General features: G+C 41.5%; 2 protein-coding genes across 4 annotated transcripts; both read left to right on the forward strand.

The window, feature by feature from the left end:
- The first annotated feature begins 584 nt into the window (after window positions 1-584).
- Window positions 585-7,628, forward strand: map3k14b (mitogen-activated protein kinase kinase kinase 14b). Its single transcript, XM_072680111.1, has 12 exons — window positions 585-732; window positions 904-1,038; window positions 1,752-1,881; window positions 2,724-2,852; window positions 3,061-3,165; window positions 3,328-3,491; window positions 4,196-4,346; window positions 4,528-5,262; window positions 6,546-6,640; window positions 6,737-6,863; window positions 6,947-7,053; window positions 7,241-7,628. Exons 1-12 carry the CDS (start codon window positions 655-657, stop codon window positions 7,445-7,447), a joined length of 2,163 nt encoding a protein of 720 aa, XP_072536212.1. The 5' UTR covers window positions 585-654; the 3' UTR covers window positions 7,448-7,628.
- A 4,192-nt stretch (window positions 7,629-11,820) lies between these two features.
- Window positions 11,821-17,696, forward strand: arf2b (ARF GTPase 2b). Of its 3 annotated transcripts, none has more exons than XM_072680114.1 (5): window positions 11,821-11,881; window positions 12,820-12,977; window positions 13,561-13,671; window positions 14,777-14,901; window positions 16,623-17,696. In XM_072680114.1, the coding sequence occupies exons 2-5, from the start codon at window positions 12,830-12,832 to the stop codon at window positions 16,782-16,784; spliced, it is 546 nt and encodes a 181-aa protein (XP_072536215.1). In that variant the 5' UTR covers window positions 11,821-11,881; window positions 12,820-12,829; the 3' UTR covers window positions 16,785-17,696. The 3 variants fall into 3 exon arrangements, with proteins under 3 accessions (XP_072536215.1, XP_072536213.1, XP_072536214.1); XM_072680112.1 differs by having other exon boundaries at window positions 11,832-11,932; XM_072680113.1 differs by lacking the exon at window positions 11,821-11,881 and adding an exon at window positions 11,948-12,161.
- Window positions 17,697-19,274: the final 1,578 nt, after the last annotated feature.

Genomic DNA, 19,274 nt, shown 5'->3' on the forward strand with positions numbered 1-19,274 from the left:
CAAACGTCCTTTGATGTTCTAAAAGAAGAAGATGGCAGTTGCAGAATTGTAAAAATGAAAAAGGCAGAGGCTGGTAAACGAGAAAGGTCACTCTCTCTCGACAGGGACACCGAGGCGGTGTGTATGTATACAGGGGACAGTACCGAAGCCGTGATGGGATCGGATTGTTCCTGTGGATCGTTCGGATGTGTCGGTGAGTCGAACTCTCCATTTGTCTGCGCAGACTGGGAGTACAGCTTCGACTCAGACGGCACTAAGGCTAGCGTGGGTTCTGAGGATAGCCTCAAAGAGGTGCAGTGGGGCTCTGCCTCCTCAAGTTTAACCTCAGGTTCCGAAGCTTCTTGCTACGCTTCGGACTGCGGCTCAGAATCCTCCTACTGTACTGTGGAACGAAGCGGCGTCTCTGACTATGAAGACCTTTTCGGCACGGGCCGCTGTGATTCACCAGCCGGCACTTCTGCAGAAGTGTCCTTTGACCTGTACAATGCTTGGACTGAGAGCAGCGATGTGGATGAGGCCTGCTACAGAGGTTCAGAGAAGGAGAGTGGCTCAGACTCAGCTTGGCATAAGGATTACTCATCGCTAACCCTGCACAAACTACGAGGTGCCGTGACCCATACGGATCGCTACTGCTTTTCGCTGTTCTTTTGCGAGATGGTAGAAGAGGCCGCACAGGGTCGAGGTCCTGAAAAGCTGAATGTCAGCGAAGGATTTCTCTTCCACCCACAAAAGGTATGAAATCTGAACTCCCTTGACGTTTTGATTGGAGCAAATTCCTGTTCTTTTAACTGAGAGGATTGGACAGAATGCTTCCTAGAGCTTTTCTTTTGCAAATCTGTGATTTTCCTCCAGTGTAATTGCTTCCTAGAAGTCATTTGCTACGTTACAATGCCTGTCTTTTAGTTTTTACAGCCGAAGAACTCTGAATATCGAGAAGGACGGGAATATTCCTTTCTCCGGCATATACAGAATGGATCATATGGAGACGTCTTCAGTGTCCGGGACAAACAAACTGGATTTACATGTGCTGCCAAAAGGGTACAGTCGTTTTACTTTCAGAAACTTTACAGTGTCTTGGGAGCTCACTTTCCTGTAATACAATATGGTTTCCATTTACTGATGCTGCCTTCCATTTACATCTTATGTCGGATGTCGGAGCTGGGAATGATGACCTAGTTGACTATGTTCCTGGTAAATGTCCTGTTAATTGTATGCTATTTCAAAACATTTCCAAAGGAAGTCTAAAGACTCCGGGGTTTACCACAACTGGGCTGACAATCCTTGACTAGTGTTTTTACCTAACCAAAATATGTCCCTTCTGTTCTGTCCCAGGTGAGCAGTGTTAGCATTGTCCCAGGTTAACACTGTTCGTGAGACCGTTTAATAGAGCATTATGCAGTGTTCTGCGCATCCAAACATCATGGAAACATGTCCACAGATGGAAGTGTATGGCTGATTTAATGAGACACAAATAGATATTTGTTAATAAATGGTATAATACTACTGATTATTTTATTACTGTTGATGTACAGTGTGATCTTCTTGAATTTTGACCTATGGGTTGGTGATACTCTACTGACTTTCTGAGTAGGAAATCCAGCTTGTGGGGGCATTCCTGTATGAAATGCATAAAAATGTCATATTTGGAGTTTGGAAAATTTGACATCCCAGTTCAAATATAACTCCATAAATTAAATTTGCTGTTGTGGAGTGATTATTCCCTAACACTGTCCAATTGGCTGCTTTTGCAGATTCCCCTGTGCAGTTTCAGCTGGGAGGAGGTAGGGACATGGAGCCGGCTGGACTCCCCGCGTGTCCTTCAGCTGTATGGAGCAGTAAGAGAGGGGCTCAATGTCGTCCTCTTCATGGACCTTAAAACAGGTAAATTCTGGTAAATGTAAAAATACATTAACTTAATAAGCCCACCTGTTGCAATGCCAGTGTTTTGTAAGTCATTCTCTAGCCTTCAACAATGGCCAGTTTTAGCCACAGTTTAGACTCCTGTTTTGAATGGTGGGCCATTTTAAACCTAGCAGTGACACTGTGTGTGAAAACCCCAACAACTCCTCCAGAAACTGTCTTGTGAATGATGCACTCAATACTAGCAACCACACACACTACACGGTCACAGTCACTGAGTATGGTTCAGGGAATGATCCAGCATCCAAATAATATCCAATCAACAGCAGTCCTGTGGTCTAGAAATCAATGATGAATGGGATAGAAGGGGTATAGACTGTTGTTATTATTACCTACAATATATTAAAGATGAAATCAAACAATTTGTTTTTAATGCTGTGCTACAGACCCTTACTGAGTCAGAAGTGTTCACAGAGGTGATGATGGGAACAAGACATGTATACATTTATTGCTTCTAAAAGCTAAATTGCTCATTACTTTATATACCTGATGCCTATAACATTGTATATTTTATCATCTTTTGTCCTTGAACATATTAAAAAATATAAAAACATAAAATGCTTGAGGCTAAGTACTCTACAAAGAATTACATATACCGTGCATGGTTCATTTTGGATAGAAAATGGCTATATTTGGGTTATAGAAATTGCAATCCATGTGTCCGGTCAACACCTCCTTCTGCACAAATGTCACAAAAGTCAAATGTCCCATTTACCCCCCCCCCCTTTCCATCTCTCTTTCCATCTCTCTCTCCATCTCTCCCTTAATCTCCCTCAATCTTTCTCTCCATCTCTTAATCTAAGGTTCTCTTGCTCAGTTGCTAAAAGACAGAGGCAGACTTCCCGAAAACCAGGCTCTGTATTACCACAGTCAGGTGCTGCAGGCTCTAGAGCACCTGCACAGCAGACAGGTCATTCACCTGGATGTCAAAGGTGATCACGAATGCTTTACTTTTTTTTTTTTATAGTGAACGCATTAGAGGATATTTTAATAGCATGCTGGAGATGGTGATAATAATAATTTATCCAGTTATTTGGCAGCATGTTTAGTTCCCTTTAGTATAGAGAACAAAATGTTCTGTGTGTCCTGTTTTTGTCCTCAATGAAAGCTTTTTAAAAATGTGTGTGTGTGTGTGTGTAGTGGACAATGTTTTGCTTTCAAAGGACGGCAGGGAGTGTTTCCTGTGTGACTTTGGTTTGTCTGAGATGTTGGACCAGACAGGATGTAGCAACAAGACGTTGAGAGGTGAGATTCTCACATAAACATAAACGGTTACCATGGACTGTCTGTATTTCATCATGAAAAATGTATATACGTTGGCCACCCTCGATCCTGCCTTCTTCGGTGTGCACCAACACCGCCATTTACATACATGCAGACCTCCATATGTGCATCTGTGTGTTTCAGGCAATGGCTTGCGTGGAACTGAAAGCCACATGTCTCCTGAGGTGGCACGGGGAGATCCTCGCTCTGATAAAGCAGATGTGTGGAGCAGCTGCTGCATGCTGCTGCACATGCTCAATGGACATCAGCCCTGGACACGATACTACACACATCCCCTCTGCCTAAAGGTAAGATGAACTGGTACTGTACTGTAGATTGCAGTCAGCTCCTCTACAGTTACATTGAACATGTATGCACTGGCCACTTTATTCGAAGCCCCTGTCTTGGAGCTGCACCTTTTTGGTGGACAGTTAGCAACTGTAGCTCCTCTGTTGATGCCAATATCCTCCTCATTCATAATAGTTGCATTTCTGACCAAAGGACCAGATGTTCTTTGGGTAGTATTTAGGTAAGCTAGCAGTGACGCATAAAAAAACCCTGTAAGTTTCCTTGACCTGGAGTTCCAGAGGGGTCTGTTAGCTGAGGTTAACAGAACTTAGTTAGTATTCTCCTTCAAGCATGTTAAGATGTCCAGCAACATTATTTTAGGATGGTATCGCAGGATTCAGAGAAGGTACATGTTAATCTTTAGTCTCTCAGTGTTCTTTGCATCGTGCAATGATAAATGGGGTAGAGGGTGGCTGATCAATTATGCATGCATATGACCTACATAGGGACTTAACTATACCATAACAGTATGTCAGCATAACAAGTTGTCATGACCGGCAAGTTAGCTTGTGGCTTGTAGTTTAGCTTGGGTCTTACATGTTAGCTTGTGGCTACAGCATTGGATTGGGACCCTACTATTTTTATTCTGCTACATATGAATGTACAGCTTCCTGTCCTGTGTAAATCTGCTTACAAACCTGTTATGAATATATATGGTGTGCAGATTGTGAGTGAGCCTGCTCCTCTGTGGGAGATTCCTGCTGGCTGTGACCCCCTGACCTGTGAGGTCATCAGAGGGGGATTGGTGAAGAAGCCAAGGGAAAGGGACTCTGCAAGAAAGCTGCTGGAGAAAGCCACCCAAGCTCTCAGAGCGGGTGAGAAGCATTTATTTACTGGTGCTGTTACAGTTTCTTAACAGTTGTTTAGAAAGGGTGTCTGAATGTCAGCAGTTTGTACATGATTCTAGTAGCTGTGATACTATTATGCAGATTAAGGTGATCTTAGTGTAATAAACCTGTGTGTTTCTCTTTGTATGCTGCATATATCAACTCGTAGTGGGTGGAATCTCTGATCCGGTGTTATCTCACATCTCTGACACACCTGAGCTCCAGAATTGCCTCCCAATGAGCTTGCAGAAGATCCCTGCTCTCATTGCCACTACGACCCAGGACACCCCATCCTCTGTTTCTAGACTAACAGTCCCCTGCCAGGATAGGCTCTCGGCCCCTAGAATCCAGTGGGTCAGCACCTGGAGAGAAAGAGCGGAGGAGGAGGATGAGACTGATTCAGAAGAGGAGGAATCGGATGAGGAGAACGCGTGGGACAGCGATGGAAGAATGGATGGGGTGAAAAGAGATAAGATGAGCGTGTGGATGGAGAGGTACTGGCAAACCGGGGAAGATTCGGCTGAAGATGATGAGAGAGAAGCCGAGGGAAAAGACATTTACACTGAAGTGAAAAAAACATCCAGTGCGGAGGAGGAGGAAGAACAAAAAGAGGAAGAGGAGGCGAATTATACAAATGGTGTACTGGAAGAAGGAGATCTGTATGAGGAGGAAAGAAGCCCAGTGGATGAGGCTGAAAGAGCGGCAGATGGAAACGATTTTGAAGAAGAGGTTGAGAGTGATTTGGAGAGTTTGAGGGAGCTGGGCAGTGATTGGGCAGAAGAAGAGTGGGAGCCATTCCACCGCCTGCAGATCCTCTATGGCTCAAAAGCACAACGCAGTCATTATCTTCAGAGTGAGGAAGACGACTCCTCAGAGGAAGAGTCGGTAGCAATGACGTCATCAAGTGAGTCTGTTTGAGTAAATCCATACATAACATTTTAAAGCCTTTTAAAGTGGTTACAGTGGTTAGCACTGGAACTAGGAAGCTAACGTTGTTAGCAATTTCTGAAATTCATTAGGAATTGAAATGTTTCCTATATATATATATATATATATATATATATATATATATATATATATATATATATATATATATATATACACACAACATACAATCTTTTTTTTGGCAGTTTGAACTTAATGGTCTGGCAAAAAAAAAAAAAAGAAAAAAGAAAAAAAAAAAAAAAATTTTTGCCAGACCATTAAGTTCAAATTGCCAAAAAAAAAGAAGAAAATGAAAGCAATGATGTACAGAAATCGATCACTACTACGTTCAAATCAATACATAACAGTAAAATAAAGCCCTGATGAGTTATAAGTTGCAAGCATTTTGTTGGTTCTCTGCCCTGTAAAAGCCTATTGGCTAATTGCTGTGCGTAAACATTTAATTTTATTTAATTGTAAAGTGTCTTAAAAACGGCTGCTTCCCACACAAGACACTGGGGTTCGATCGTCAACCCGCGCGAGCACACCAAACCTTGGGTACACCATAGGGCTTTTATAGGCGTAGCATATGATAAAATGTCAGGGTCTCACACTTCATCCATTGCGTTTTTTTAGTGTGCATTTACAAAAATGCACACTAAACGACTCGGGATTATCCATAACACGCTTTCCACCTGTTGCTGTACTGAATTAAACAGACTCTGAGGCCAGAAGTCTACACCGCTCAGACACTACTTGATTCTCTTTGCAACAGTCGACTACTTGGAAGTAGAGCTGGGCAATATGACAATATTTTATCGTATCGTGATAAAGCATATTGTTATTACAATAACAACATTTTTCTAAGCATATGGAAGAGACTATTCTTGCTTAATAAACACTGATCAGCTACAGGTTTCGTTACAAACAGTGTAATTAGACTGGTTTAATTAGATGAGGTGCAGCAGATGTTGAGTGAAAATCACTGTTCAGTACGGGAGAGTATCTGAATAGTAGTTTTTAAGGATCTGTCGCTACTGATGTATTTAGTTTGTGATTACACATGTTGTGATAAATATTGTGTATTGCCAAAAGTGTCTTTAAATATTGTGATATAATATTCTTACCATATCGTCCAGCTCTAATTGGAAGTAACTCTGCAGGAGCAAATAAGGCAAATGAAGAACTGGCCTATTAGAGGACCTATTTACCATAGTGGTGTTGTATTGATGTCTCTCTCTCACTCTCTCTCACTCTCTACAGGTGGAGAGAGGATGACCTTATCTGGACAGAACTCAAAGTTAACTCTCGCCTGTCACCGCAGCACCTGTGCTTCTGAACCAGAGCTTACTGACAAGGTGCACATAACCAAACATACATCCATAGGTTAAGAACTTTCGACACAGCGCAGCCTCCTTTATACTCAAACTCATACTCTCGTCTCTCTTTTGCAGAATTCGGATTGGTCTGATGATTTGAGCTCTGGGGTGTTCTCCTCTTACAGTAGCCTTGGAGATGGACAGAGCTTTAATGTGGACTGGTCAGTGTCCACAAATCAGCCACCTTCTTGCTGCTTTGAAGGTAAAATAGATCAATAATGAAGACGTGGTATGTTTCGGTTTACAATGTTGGAATGCAGTAGACTTATTTATGTGTGTGTGTAGGCCTGGGCGTGGATATCTGGGTGGAGGATGTGAGTGGTGAGACTCTTAGGATCAGAGAGAAGGTGAAGGTGAAGCTGGGACATGTTGCTGTAGGGATAAGCGCACAGGTAAGGATTTAGGCTTCTTCTAATGTATTGAATGAAGCCAGTTGGTCTTTGTCACTCATGCGTGGAGCATTTTCATGCTAATAAATCTAATTTAAATAATCTAATTAGTCTAATTAATTATAGACACTTTTTATTTAACCCAAATTACCAAAACAAAAACAACAACTATGTTCATCTCGAATCAAAGATCTCCATGCGGACCTTCAGCCTGGCCACCCTGGATGGGAAGCTGGTCTCCCCAGATATAGAGGTTTCGGATTCGGGCCTGTGGCTGCAGTGCGTCCCTGCTCCAGACGGCAGCACAAGCTGGGACTGGAGGGTCAGAGACGGAAAACTGGAGAAACAAGAACAGGACGGGGGGGCGTCAGATACCTGCTCGACACTAGCAGCCTAAACTTGCACTACATAAATCTACATGGACACAACATTCCCTTCACTTCAATTTTCTCTTCTTTCCTTTCACATATTTCTTGTTTTCTGAAAGACTGATTTGTAAAGCAATGCGACATCTGTTTATTAAAACGATCACTGTTGAAGGCACTTCTATAGCTTCATTTCCCAGTTTCGAATTTCATTGTCACCATGTAGCAAGGCATCAGAGTAACTAAGCTTCCTGTTACAATCTCCCTGGACAGAAATGCGTCCATTCAAGGTGGTAGTAAATTCAGGCATCTGCAGATGTCCTTACACAAGGATGACGGGGCAGTAAATACCTGTAGGATGTGCACCTGGACTCCTAGATTAAGGAGAGGGGGTACAGTGCAGCGAATGTGTCGTTCGATGTCTGAATGCATGGTCGGAAAGCAGATTTTAATGATTAGCAAAAAGGAGTGATTGCATTTGCTTGTACCAAAGGCCATAGTGTGAAGGAAGTAGCTGAATCTGCAGTAGTGTATGAAAGTGTACGGTCATACGGGTTTACCAGCAGTGTCAGAAATCCCAGTTCACAGGAAAATCTGATCAGGATTGTGGCCAAAAGACGAAACTGACTTTGTGTTTCATGGTTTGTAAATGGAAATGGAGTGTTCTTTGACAATTTGGTTGTGAATGACCCGTGTTGACTGCTAGAAGTCATTCCTGCCTGGAAGCGCAGCAATTTTCATTCACCAAGCTGTAAAACATGGCACCTGGTGCTTGGCAGTGGCTTTTTTTGTTCTATATCCTATTATCTACTACATTTTCAGTCAGTTTGTGCTCTGTTGTAATAGAATTAGCCCTAAACACAACTACCTAAATTGGGTTGATTTCAACCCATCACTTGTTTGTACTGAGTGTGCTTTTTAAAAGTCAGTTAGCTGTAATGCAGTTAGAATCATGCCATTTAGAAATTAGTATTTTAGTATTTTGAAATTGTATCTTGACATCTAAAATGTAATTTAGCTTTTAAACTTTTTTTTAAAAAGTGCAACATAAAATCTGAGCGAGATTTTTTCAGTTTTCAAATTCAATTTCTAAAAAGCTTTTTTTCTTTTTCAATTAATTCACATTGCAGATTCACTTTCAAAATAGCAGACACCCTGGACCGAGAAAATTTATTTTTTGTATTCACAGTCTCATTCTGAGACTGAGAGCTTTGCTTTAGGGCTCAGCTTTCTGCAGCCGCATTACTGCAGCCGCTGCACCTAACCTGCAAACACTCCCTTTTTTTTTTTTTAGGATACAGCCACAGCCATGGTTCAAGTACACACTGGAGGCCCCTGAACACAGGACCCAGCCGGATGTCATCCTTTAGAAACAGCAGAGATGCAACCCTGAAACAATTTTGTCCATAGCTATGCTGTCTGTGAATATCATAAACAGTAACAGAGACCAGGAGACAAGGCACAGCCCGCATAGTGCAAGCTTGCGTAGAATATGGGCCGTGTATATAGGAGTATATGGTTCTAGGGCCACTAACTCAAGTTGTTTGGTCCTTGTACTTTCTAAGTGTGAGCCATGCCCCCCAGGAAGTCTACTGGAACACGGACATAGGCCTTTTCTAAATCACTGAAACGCGTGTAGATGGGGTGGCAATCTCCCTTGCCTCCACTATCAGAGAAAGGGTTACCAGGACATAATTTACATCGCATATGGCACCCTGGCATAGACTTTCCTGGGGAGGCCGAGAAGTGCAGTGCCTCGATGGTTTGCAGACACTCTCCAGTCCCTGTATTGAACATGGGGGGCCATCTTCTTAGTTTCCCAGATAAGTGGAAACCGGTCCCAAGGTCCATGCACAATATTGCAGAGAGGCTTAAGATATTCTAAGCGAATATCATCCACTGTCAGTGCCTATCCAGCCTATTCAGCTGTCCAGTGGTGACACAGAGAAATGGACTCTCTAGTACCCTCCAGCCCTACCTCCTGGACAGAAGACATTCCTCAGAATGTTCCTTCCAGTGCTTGCCGATCTCCTCTGCCAAGTTCAGAGCTTCACCACTCTCACTGAGCACAGTTTGGACAGCAGCCCTTCTAACCTCTAGGCTACCTGAAGGTCATTCTCCATGGCCTCTCCAAACTCATCCCTTTCCATGCTCTGGATTTCACTTCTGCCACTGCCAAACCTGCAAGCTTTTCTTGCCTTCCATTACCTACCAGCAGAGATGGTAGTACCCCAAGCAAGCTGAGCTCAAAAAGTCCTCCTTTTTTCACCTAACAACCTCCCTCCACCACTGGTGTCCATCAAGTACTTATTTGATTGTCCTCATGCCAATAGGCACAGGCATCAGTATAAGATTTTATGTTGCTCTTCTACAAAAATGTTCTACAAAAAGAATATTTCAACAAAGAACATTTGATCTAGCAGCAGTAATTGTTGCTAGCCCTCTCGATTTACTACAACCACAGGTTTGCGACCTGAATGATGAACACTTTCTGAAGATTTAGAGGAATATGTGTTAATCCAGTTTTCTTGTATAGTGGACCTGAGGGTTTCTTGCTTTTCCTGTGTCCCATTTGTATTGCATGTCCCAAAGGTAGGAGTTCTGGGGCCTCACATTTCTAACAGCTGAAAAATGAATTTGTCTAATACTACATAATGTTTTTATGTAATATTATATGACCTCAAAGACTTCTGAATTTGTGTAACTATAGAGTGAGTATCATAGCCCATTAATAACTATAAATAAAATCTTACATTTTGATGTGTGTCTGTGAATCCATGCCTTTGGTCAAGATGTTATTTAAGCATGTCTGGGGAAAAAATATTAATCATATTTTCTACTAAATCTTTCCATAAGCCTAAAAAATTGACCTTTTCTTACCAACTTTTTTTAAACAGTTGTTTAAAATGCTCTAAAATTAGAATTAGTCTTTTATTTTTGTAGCCGTGAGTGTCTTCACATTCACCCAGCTAGGGAGACCATCCCCTATCAAAGAGTTGAGGGGAGCCCACTAGTTCAGGCTCCTATCCCCATGCTACTACAGCATTTTGACAACTTTAGCCAATCCATAAATACTACCATAAAAATGTTTATCCTTACTAGAAACACATTGTTGCAAAATGCATAGCATTCACATGAGAGGTTTTAGATAAATAATAAAAGTAATAAAACTTGCTGTACATTACAGATGCTGTACATTATGGATGGAGGTATAATAAAATACTTTTCCTATTTCAAAAAAGAAAGTCCAGTGGAATAAGGTGCTGTAGCTATGACCAAAGGATCGCTGGTTCTAATCCCAGTCATGCTAGCCATCATCAGCCAGGGACCTAAGAGGGTAGAATTGGCCCTGCTCACTCCAGGGTAGATGGCACTTTCTCATTCCAGTGCAGTGCAATGCATTTGCTGGCCAGTGCATCAGTTGGTGTTTTCTTAATAATGTTAGTCTTGTATATTTAATCAGTGTATTTATAGAGTAGGTGATTCCAAACCTCCTTTTTGATAAGTTAATTCAGGGTATTTGGAGTCCCACTCATTTCCTGACAGAATCCAGTCCCATACAATACTTGATGTATAATAATCATAAAGTATAGTAATCATAATCATAAATCAGAAGTTATCTGAAGTTCTCTGTAAGACTTCAGGCTGGTCTTCATCTGGGCCAACAAACTTTAAGAGTGTACAATGAAGCCTGGCCCTTTGAGAACTCTCTAGGGCAAGGATGTCCCGTCTTTTCCGCGAAGGGTCAGTGTGGTGGCAGGCTTTCATTCCAACACACCTCAACCTTTTAAAAACAGAGAGACCAACCGATTGGACAAGTCATTTGTGTGTATTAAAGGAGAATCTGCAGTTTCAATGGCCTGACACTTTAGATCAGATGAGTTCAGATAAAGAAAGCAGACAGCAAATGAATCATTTCCTATCTGCTTTCCTCACTGGATCTCTAACTCATAGCCTCACTATATCAGCTAAATAGCTGGTGGATCAATATGGATGCCAGATCAGACAAACTTAAGGCAAGGACGAATTTCTTTGGGTCAACTCAGAAAAAGGTTTGGTAATATTTCTGTGGGTAATAATTCTTTTTGTTGTTGTTGTTGTTTTTTCTTTTCTTTTCTTTTTTTTTTTTTTTTTTTGCTAAAAAGTGTACATCAACTAATTTGCTAGGGGGATATACTGTACAGAACTACCCACAAGTACACACCTGATTTAACCGTATTAATTAGACTATATTAATTCAATGTATTAATCCATCTCTTTTTCACACTGGGACACATTATTTACACACATTATCATGCTTTTATCATTTATGAATATCATAAATTCTGGCTGTTTGACTACGTCACGGTCAGTGTGACGGTTTTCACCGCTGCGATTGGCCCGCTGTTGGCGGTGGGCGGGGTTTGCAAAAGCCATTTTGACGTGACAGCGGTGACCGAGAACTCTCCAGAAACTCCGCTGACGAGGTGAAATTCATGCCCCAGCGTAGTCCAGTGTGTGTTTACATCGAGTCGAAAGTGAGTTAGCCGACCCTGTGGTTCCGTTCCTACAACTTTACGCCACTCCAAGTACACTGGTACGCTCAGTCGGCCAGTCGGTAGAAGCCGGTAGTAGCCTGTTTAGCTAGCTAGCTAGCTGCTAATGCGGTAACGCTGGATGGGAAGGACGTAGCGCTAGCTCGCTGACAACTTGTAAAACAGCGGTTTCCTGCTGCCACTAACGCTGCTACAGAAACAAGAGCAGAGGGTAAACAACAATAATTTCACTGTCATGTTTAAATGAAGTAAGCATCCCCATGTTAGAGGGTTTGGTCTAGTGAGCTAGCTAGCTAGCACTAACTGGGCGACCTAGCTAGCACTAGCTAGCTTAGCAGGCTAGAAGTCTCCGGTGGAAGTTGCCGTCCTGTGAAAGATAAGGGGTGGTTTCTCGAGTACGCTGATAAAGCTTGGATGAACACTGATGGCTAGCTGATCATATCTTATCTGGTTGGCTGTATTCAGTGAGGGATTGCTGTCCGTACACAGTTCCAGTGTATTCAGGGTAATCGTAGGGTCTTGGGGTTTGTTCAGAGCCTGTAAGGATGGTGGAAACGCACAGTGACCTGCCTCTCACTGGAACTGGAGCTGTTTAGGCTCAGCCCTGAAAGCAAAGTGGTGCAAAGGTTGAAAAATAGTGTTTAGAGATTTAAAAAAAATCCCCCAGTTTATTAAATTGATTTGCTAATATACTAATAATATTGTTCTGTCCTCATACTCTAGGGTCTCTGTAGAAAGCAACAGCATGATGTTTGTTAGTGGTCTTCCCTACAGGAGAGAAATACTGTGGTTCCTTCTGTCATCCTCTTTGGTAATTGTGTGTGTGTGTGTGTGTGTGTGTGTGTGTGTTTTTTCTTTCCTTCACTTAGAGTCGAGAGGATGGGGAATGTCTTTGCTAATCTTTTTAAAAGTTTGTTTGGGAAGAAGGAGATGAGGATACTGATGGTGGGACTGGATGCTGCTGGGAAGACCACAATCCTATACAAACTCAAACTGGGAGAGATCGTCACTACCATCCCCACAATCGGTATGCACCTACATTAATGCTTTGAGGCTTGAATTTCTTGTCATATGTCCTGTTTTTTAATGTTTGTGGGAAATTGCCATCCCCTCACCCCACTGCCTCTTGTGCAGACACCCACTCCCCCCTGACTTAGCTGCTTGGGTTGTGACCTGCATTACTTCGTTTCTGACACACAGCCTGAGCCTGTGTCCCTTTTCCCAGTTCACTTTGATAGACACGCCCTACACACACTCCTTTTGCTGTGTCCTTGTTTGCTTTGGCTTTTCCTGTACTGTGCACAGTATGCTTTTGTCTTCATCTTGACCTTATCTTGGGCGTGTGTGTGTGTGTGTGTGTGTGTGTGTGTGTGTGTGTGTGTATGGACAGAGGATGTAAAGTCGAGAATGTGTGGAAAGGAGGAGGAGCGGGAGCGTGTATTTGTAGAGGGGAAAAAAAAATCATTTCAAGTTTTTCCAGGCGTTTTAAAATGATCTCAGATGTGGTATATGAACAGTTTTAAATGTAGATTATAGGGACACTAGCTGTGTGTTATTTGAGGTATTCAGCCAGGAGTCTTAACCATTGTGTATGTGTGCTTAATCTCCAGGTTTTAATGTTGAGACAGTAGAATATAAGAACATCAGTTTCACAGTATGGGACGTTGGCGGTCAGGACAAAATCAGACCGCTGTGGAGGCACTACTTCCAGAACACACAAGGTAGGAGCAGCTTTCCTGCAAAGTGCAGAGTACAGCCAGCTTTGATATGCTTATCAGCCTGTTTCCTTCTTTCTTCCTGTTTTCCAGTAACAGTCTGAATGTAAATATTTTAGGGACTGTCCGTTTCAGACGTTGTATACATCATGAAAACCTGTTAGTGTATTGCAGATGTGTTCAATATTATTATTTTTATTTTTGCATGGTATATTTATGTATTAAATTACTTCACTACTTTAATCATTTACTTTACTACTTTAATCATTATTATTATAAATGATAATTGTGATTTATTATTATTATCATTTAAAACTAACAGTTAATTATATTTAAGAACTTGAAGCTATTTAAGGACTTCAACAGTAATGTGTGTGTGCGCTTGATCTTCAGGTTCAAATGACACTTGAACAGGTCAAAAAACACAAGGCCACATGTGTCCAGATGTATCTCCAGCAGTGTTTCTAAAAATTTCGCAGTCTACGTAATAAGATAAACATCACCTGTGAGCGCCTGTCAGCCCAGCAGGGTGCGCCAACACCTCCTAAATCTCAAACACATTTTATGACTGTGAAGATTTTTGGAAGAACACTTCACTTCATGATCTTCAAACAGCAGATTTTGCACTCACACAGACTCGGAAATACAAATTCGAAAATCTAGTGTCTCTGAATCGCAGATAAGCTCTTGAGCAGGATTTTCTTTTGTAAATGCAAGGGCAGGACGTTAACACAGTGCAATAAAGCAGTAAACCCAGTCAGCAACGCACAAGCCGTTTGCCTGTCCACACAAGATCACTGAAACCTGAGCTGAAGTCACTGAAATTGACCTAATTTTGCTGCTTGCCACACCGGAGGTTGAATTTGTGGAATGTGGTTCTGCCCTTTTTTTTTTATCAGATTGATTTATTACACTAAATAGCTTGTTGGGTAAAAGATTGTGTGATTAGATTGCTGTAAGAATGTAGCATGATAAAAAGAATGCAGTGACCGTGATGGTTTAAAATGTCTTACATTGCAATATTCCTTCCATGCCAGCTGATGTTCAGTAACGATGAGGGGGGGGATTGTGTGATGTGAAACCTTATGTATGAGGCATGTTTCTATCTCAGGCCTGATCTTTGTGGTGGACAGCAATGATAGGGAACGAGTGAATGAAGCGAGGGAGGAGCTGACGAGAATGTTGGCAGAAGATGAACTCCGCGATGCTGTCCTCCTCGTTTTTGCTAACAAACAGGTGAGCATTACCATCTTTATGCACTGTGTGTCATCCCAGCTAAACCTAAGCATGTGTTTACATTACCTTTATTTCCTGAATGTTATTTGCTAATTAACAGAAAAGCATTGTTGTTTTTGGTTTCTTTTATAATTATTGTTGGTAACTAAAGACTGTAGTCGATGGTAGGTCGTGAATGCTCTGAAATGTGTAGAATTTCCGTTCCTCTAGACCCCACAGCAGGCCCCTCTGTGCGTCCCTGTGATGGTAACTGATGGTTGTTGGTAAACTGTGTTTTAGTAGATCTTATATTAAAGTAGATATTATATTGATTTTCTAAATTGAAAGTTTAATCTTTTGATTTAATGATTTGATTGAAAGGCTGAAGTTGGCTTCTTATTTAAAATTTCCACTCCAGTTTGAATAGTAAAGCTGTGGTATTCAGGTGCCTGTGCTGGTTAAAGTGGAATGGAAAGTCCAGCTTTAGCAGCTTTGTTGAAACAAGGGACTGAGGTTTTCACAGTTTCAAGTTGAATGCCATTCAGCACCTAAACCTGAGTCATCACATGCACGTTGTGTTCGTGCATTTAGTTTTTTTTTCTTTTGGCTATTTCCACCCACCTACAGTCTTTGGTGTGGACATGCAAAGCCGTAGCAGAGGCTTTGTTCTGCTGTGTAACCTTTTTGCTACATAGATATGACATAAATATCCACTTATTTATTTGTTTATGAACGAATAAGCAAGTAAATAGTTTGGTGTGTGGTTCCTTGTTTGGTTTTGATTGTCATTTGTGGACAGTAAGAAAGGCCTGAGTCATAGAACTGGCTACAGCTACGTCGACTCTACATCCCTGTTTTTTATTTTAGGACATGTTCTGTTTTGAAAAGCCTTAGATCGGCAGACAGCCGAAACATCTGCTTAAAGTAATGTTAACACATTTACTATGGCTTATCATACTATTGGCCTAGAAATTATTATTATTATTATTATTATTATTAATATTATTATTATTGCTACATCTCTTCTTGACGTTGCACAGATCTGATTTGTGTGTTCTTACAGTTGTGAATGAAATCACATCTTTCCTAATCAGATCTGTGCACCGTGAAGAAGAGATGTAGCAATATTAACAGGGATGTGGAATTGACATAGCTGTAGCCAGTCCATGACTTGGGCCTTTCTTACTGTCCACCAATGACAATCAAAACCCAACAATGGAGTGGACACATAACTATTTACTTGCTTATTCATTCATAAACAAATAAATAATTCATATTCATGTCATACCTGTGTACATCTCTTCTTCACAGTGCACAGATCTAATTTGTGTGTCCACAGAGCTGTGAAAGAAATCACATCTTTCCTAATCAGATCTGAGCTGAGTTCAGATGTGCTTCTAGTTTGAATACCCATTCAACAAATTTATGATCTATGTAGCTAAAATGTTATAAAACTAGGAAAAGTGTGGTTTTATTGAATATCTCAGATTTAGGGAAAAATCTAAGTTTAAACTGAGGTTGAGGTCTGCTTGGCACTTCCATTATAGACTTCCTAAAAGCTTTGTATGTTTACTGTTAAGACGCAATGTGAGCCTTATTCGGGCTCCAGATATTGATCTTATTCACAGAAGTGTACATTAAAGTAATATTTTCAGTATTTATATTTTGTTTGCATGACAGAACATTTTTTTGAACAGCGCAGCTCTGTCTGATCATGCCATCATGTTTGGTTGTCTCTCTAGGACCTGCCTAACGCAATGAACGCCGCAGAGATCACAGACAAACTGGGCCTACATGCGCTGCGCCATCGCAACTGGTACATCCAGGCCACATGTGCGACCAGTGGTGACGGCCTGTACGAGGGGCTTGACTGGCTCTCCAACCAGCTGAAAAACCAGAAATGAGCCATTCCACCAACCGCTGAATGTCTGGCTGTGTGTATGTGTCAGAGCGAGACACATGGAGGCAGCTTTAGCCTAAACCTCAACTGATCTTGATGCATTTCCACCACCACCACTCCCACCCCCTCCCTTCCTCCGCAGCCCTCCACCCTGAGGGTTTAGACTTTGCTGCCTCACAGTGTGTCTGGGGGACAGTTGCACATGATTGAGTGTATGTTTACTTCACTAAGTATGCATGCGAGCAAGAATGTGTATGTGTGTGTGTCCATGTATGAAGGTTTCTGTCTTATCTGCTTGAATTGGGAATGACCCTGGCGTGCCTTTTACACATCCTTCCTTTAAAATCACCCGTCAGACCTGTCAAGATACGACTATCAGTTTCACTTCCACTCTCTCCTTTTTTTCTTCTGAATAACACATGGTTTTTCCATGTCAGAGTGAGAATGAAGGTTCCTCTGTGTGGTCTGTTGTAGGCAATAACCTTAATGTAAACCCACCATTCGTGTTATGGCATGCGCACCCCCACCCCCCACCACACACACACACACACACACCCTCCAATGATTGCACTAGTAAATGAACAAGACACAGTAAATGTGACCTGTTGTGTTGGAAAAGTGGCATTGTAACCTGTATCAGGTTGGGAAGATCATTTTCCATCCTCCTTTGTCCTTGGCATCATTTTAAAAATTGAGAATCATGCTCTTTACCCGCTTCTGGTGCACAAGCTAAGACGTGCACAAGGGTGTAGGAGTAGTGAAGTGATTCTGACTGTGGGTTCTCGACTGTACTCTTAACCCCCACACCCCCAGTGGCAGCACACTCCCAAGCACTATCACAGACCACCTAACATTCCCCTGCCCAGCTCCACCACAAACTGCTGGATTTGATTTGAATTAAAAACTCTAAAACATGGCTTGTTTCCCCTGTTGCTCATTTCTAGCTTGAGAATGTGTCTCTTAAAGGTTACTACTGTTAAACGTATAAAATCCTTGAGGAACTTTTGGATTGAAAGTGTGAAGATGCTTTAAGGAACCTTTATTTTTTTTCTTCCACAAACTTTTCTTAAAGGTTTCTCCACAGTTTCAAACTGAAGCATCTCCAAACTACAGCTTTATCAACTTCAGCGTTGAGTCAGTAGTGGCTTCTGACAGGATGACCAGTCACAAACCAAGGGAACAGTGGCTGAAGGGCTGATCAGTTTGGGAGACTACCCGACACCTACAGTCACATGCAAAAGCGTTACTGCATTACAATTATGTGTGCTGGTGGTTTTCAGAGGAAATATATATATATATATATATATATATATATATATATATATATATATATATATATATATATAATATTATAACTGAAAGTTCTGTTTCTTTGCCCAATTTAACACTGAATCATTGTTTTATTATTTCCAACAGGCCTGTTGCAGGAAAATACCATGTTTACAGTTTAGCAGGTTAAAAAGGGGGTTGAATTATTGTGCATGTCTAAATGTTCATAAATGCTTATTCATCAAGCATCAGTCGTCAATTTTTCAATGGCAGTTGGTGTGGTGTAGTGTAGTTGGTAGCGCCATGCTTTCCCTGTAGCTGACTGGGGTTTTAATTCACCAGTCAGGCAAGCACACCTGACTTACACTAAAGTTTTTGGGCAACACACATAACACCACCATGTTCTCCTACCTGTGTAATCTCTTTCAAATATAATTCACTCTGCATAAGACAATCAGCCAAAGGCTGTACATGTAAATGAAGAAGCCTCCTAAAGGTTGATTTCAGTAGTCATTAATAAGGCTTTTGTACGCAGGTGTACGTAGCCTTGGCAATGCTGTCCTTCAGTAAAGTGATAAACCTCTATCCTGACTACTACAGCAGGTAGATTACCTCTCCATGACTTTGCTCTAGTTTGTGGTGAAATAGCCCCTTCAAATGAGCCTTCTTCCGTTTGGTGTTTACAGTAACGTCTGATAGGTGAATGCTTGCGTGTAGGCCGGTCTCCTGGCCCAAATACTCAATTTTAACTCCTGGAGTGCTTGCTAATGGGCTGATGAACAACTGAACAAGTTGGTAAAATGTTAGAAGAGGGCTGCACAAGATGGATTGGTAGAATGCTGTATAGTATATAGTATAGTTCCAGACCTAAGAGAAACACCTGCTAGGCCTTGAGTGTCTCCGAGTGTTTTAGCCTCTATTTTCCACTCACTCTCAGTCTCTTATTAGTGTTCTGGCAATAAATAAAAATTGAATCATGTTGGCTTCGAATGCAACTGATTTGTAGTGTCATACATGGGCCTTATGGTGCCCAAAGCACTGTATTGTTATCCCCTGGCTTCTTCATTACTACTATTATTATTATTATTATTATTAATAATCCGGGATCAATTACTCAAGAACTACTGAACTTAGAAACTTGATTTAAACTTTACTGTGCAGGTCTTGTAAATGACACGCATACTTTTGTTTTCATAATTTTCCCCATAGATGTTTATAATAAGCC

This window comes from Salminus brasiliensis, chromosome 5 (assembly GCF_030463535.1).
Source record: "Salminus brasiliensis chromosome 5, fSalBra1.hap2, whole genome shotgun sequence".
NCBI lineage: Eukaryota > Metazoa > Chordata > Actinopteri > Characiformes > Bryconidae > Salminus > Salminus brasiliensis.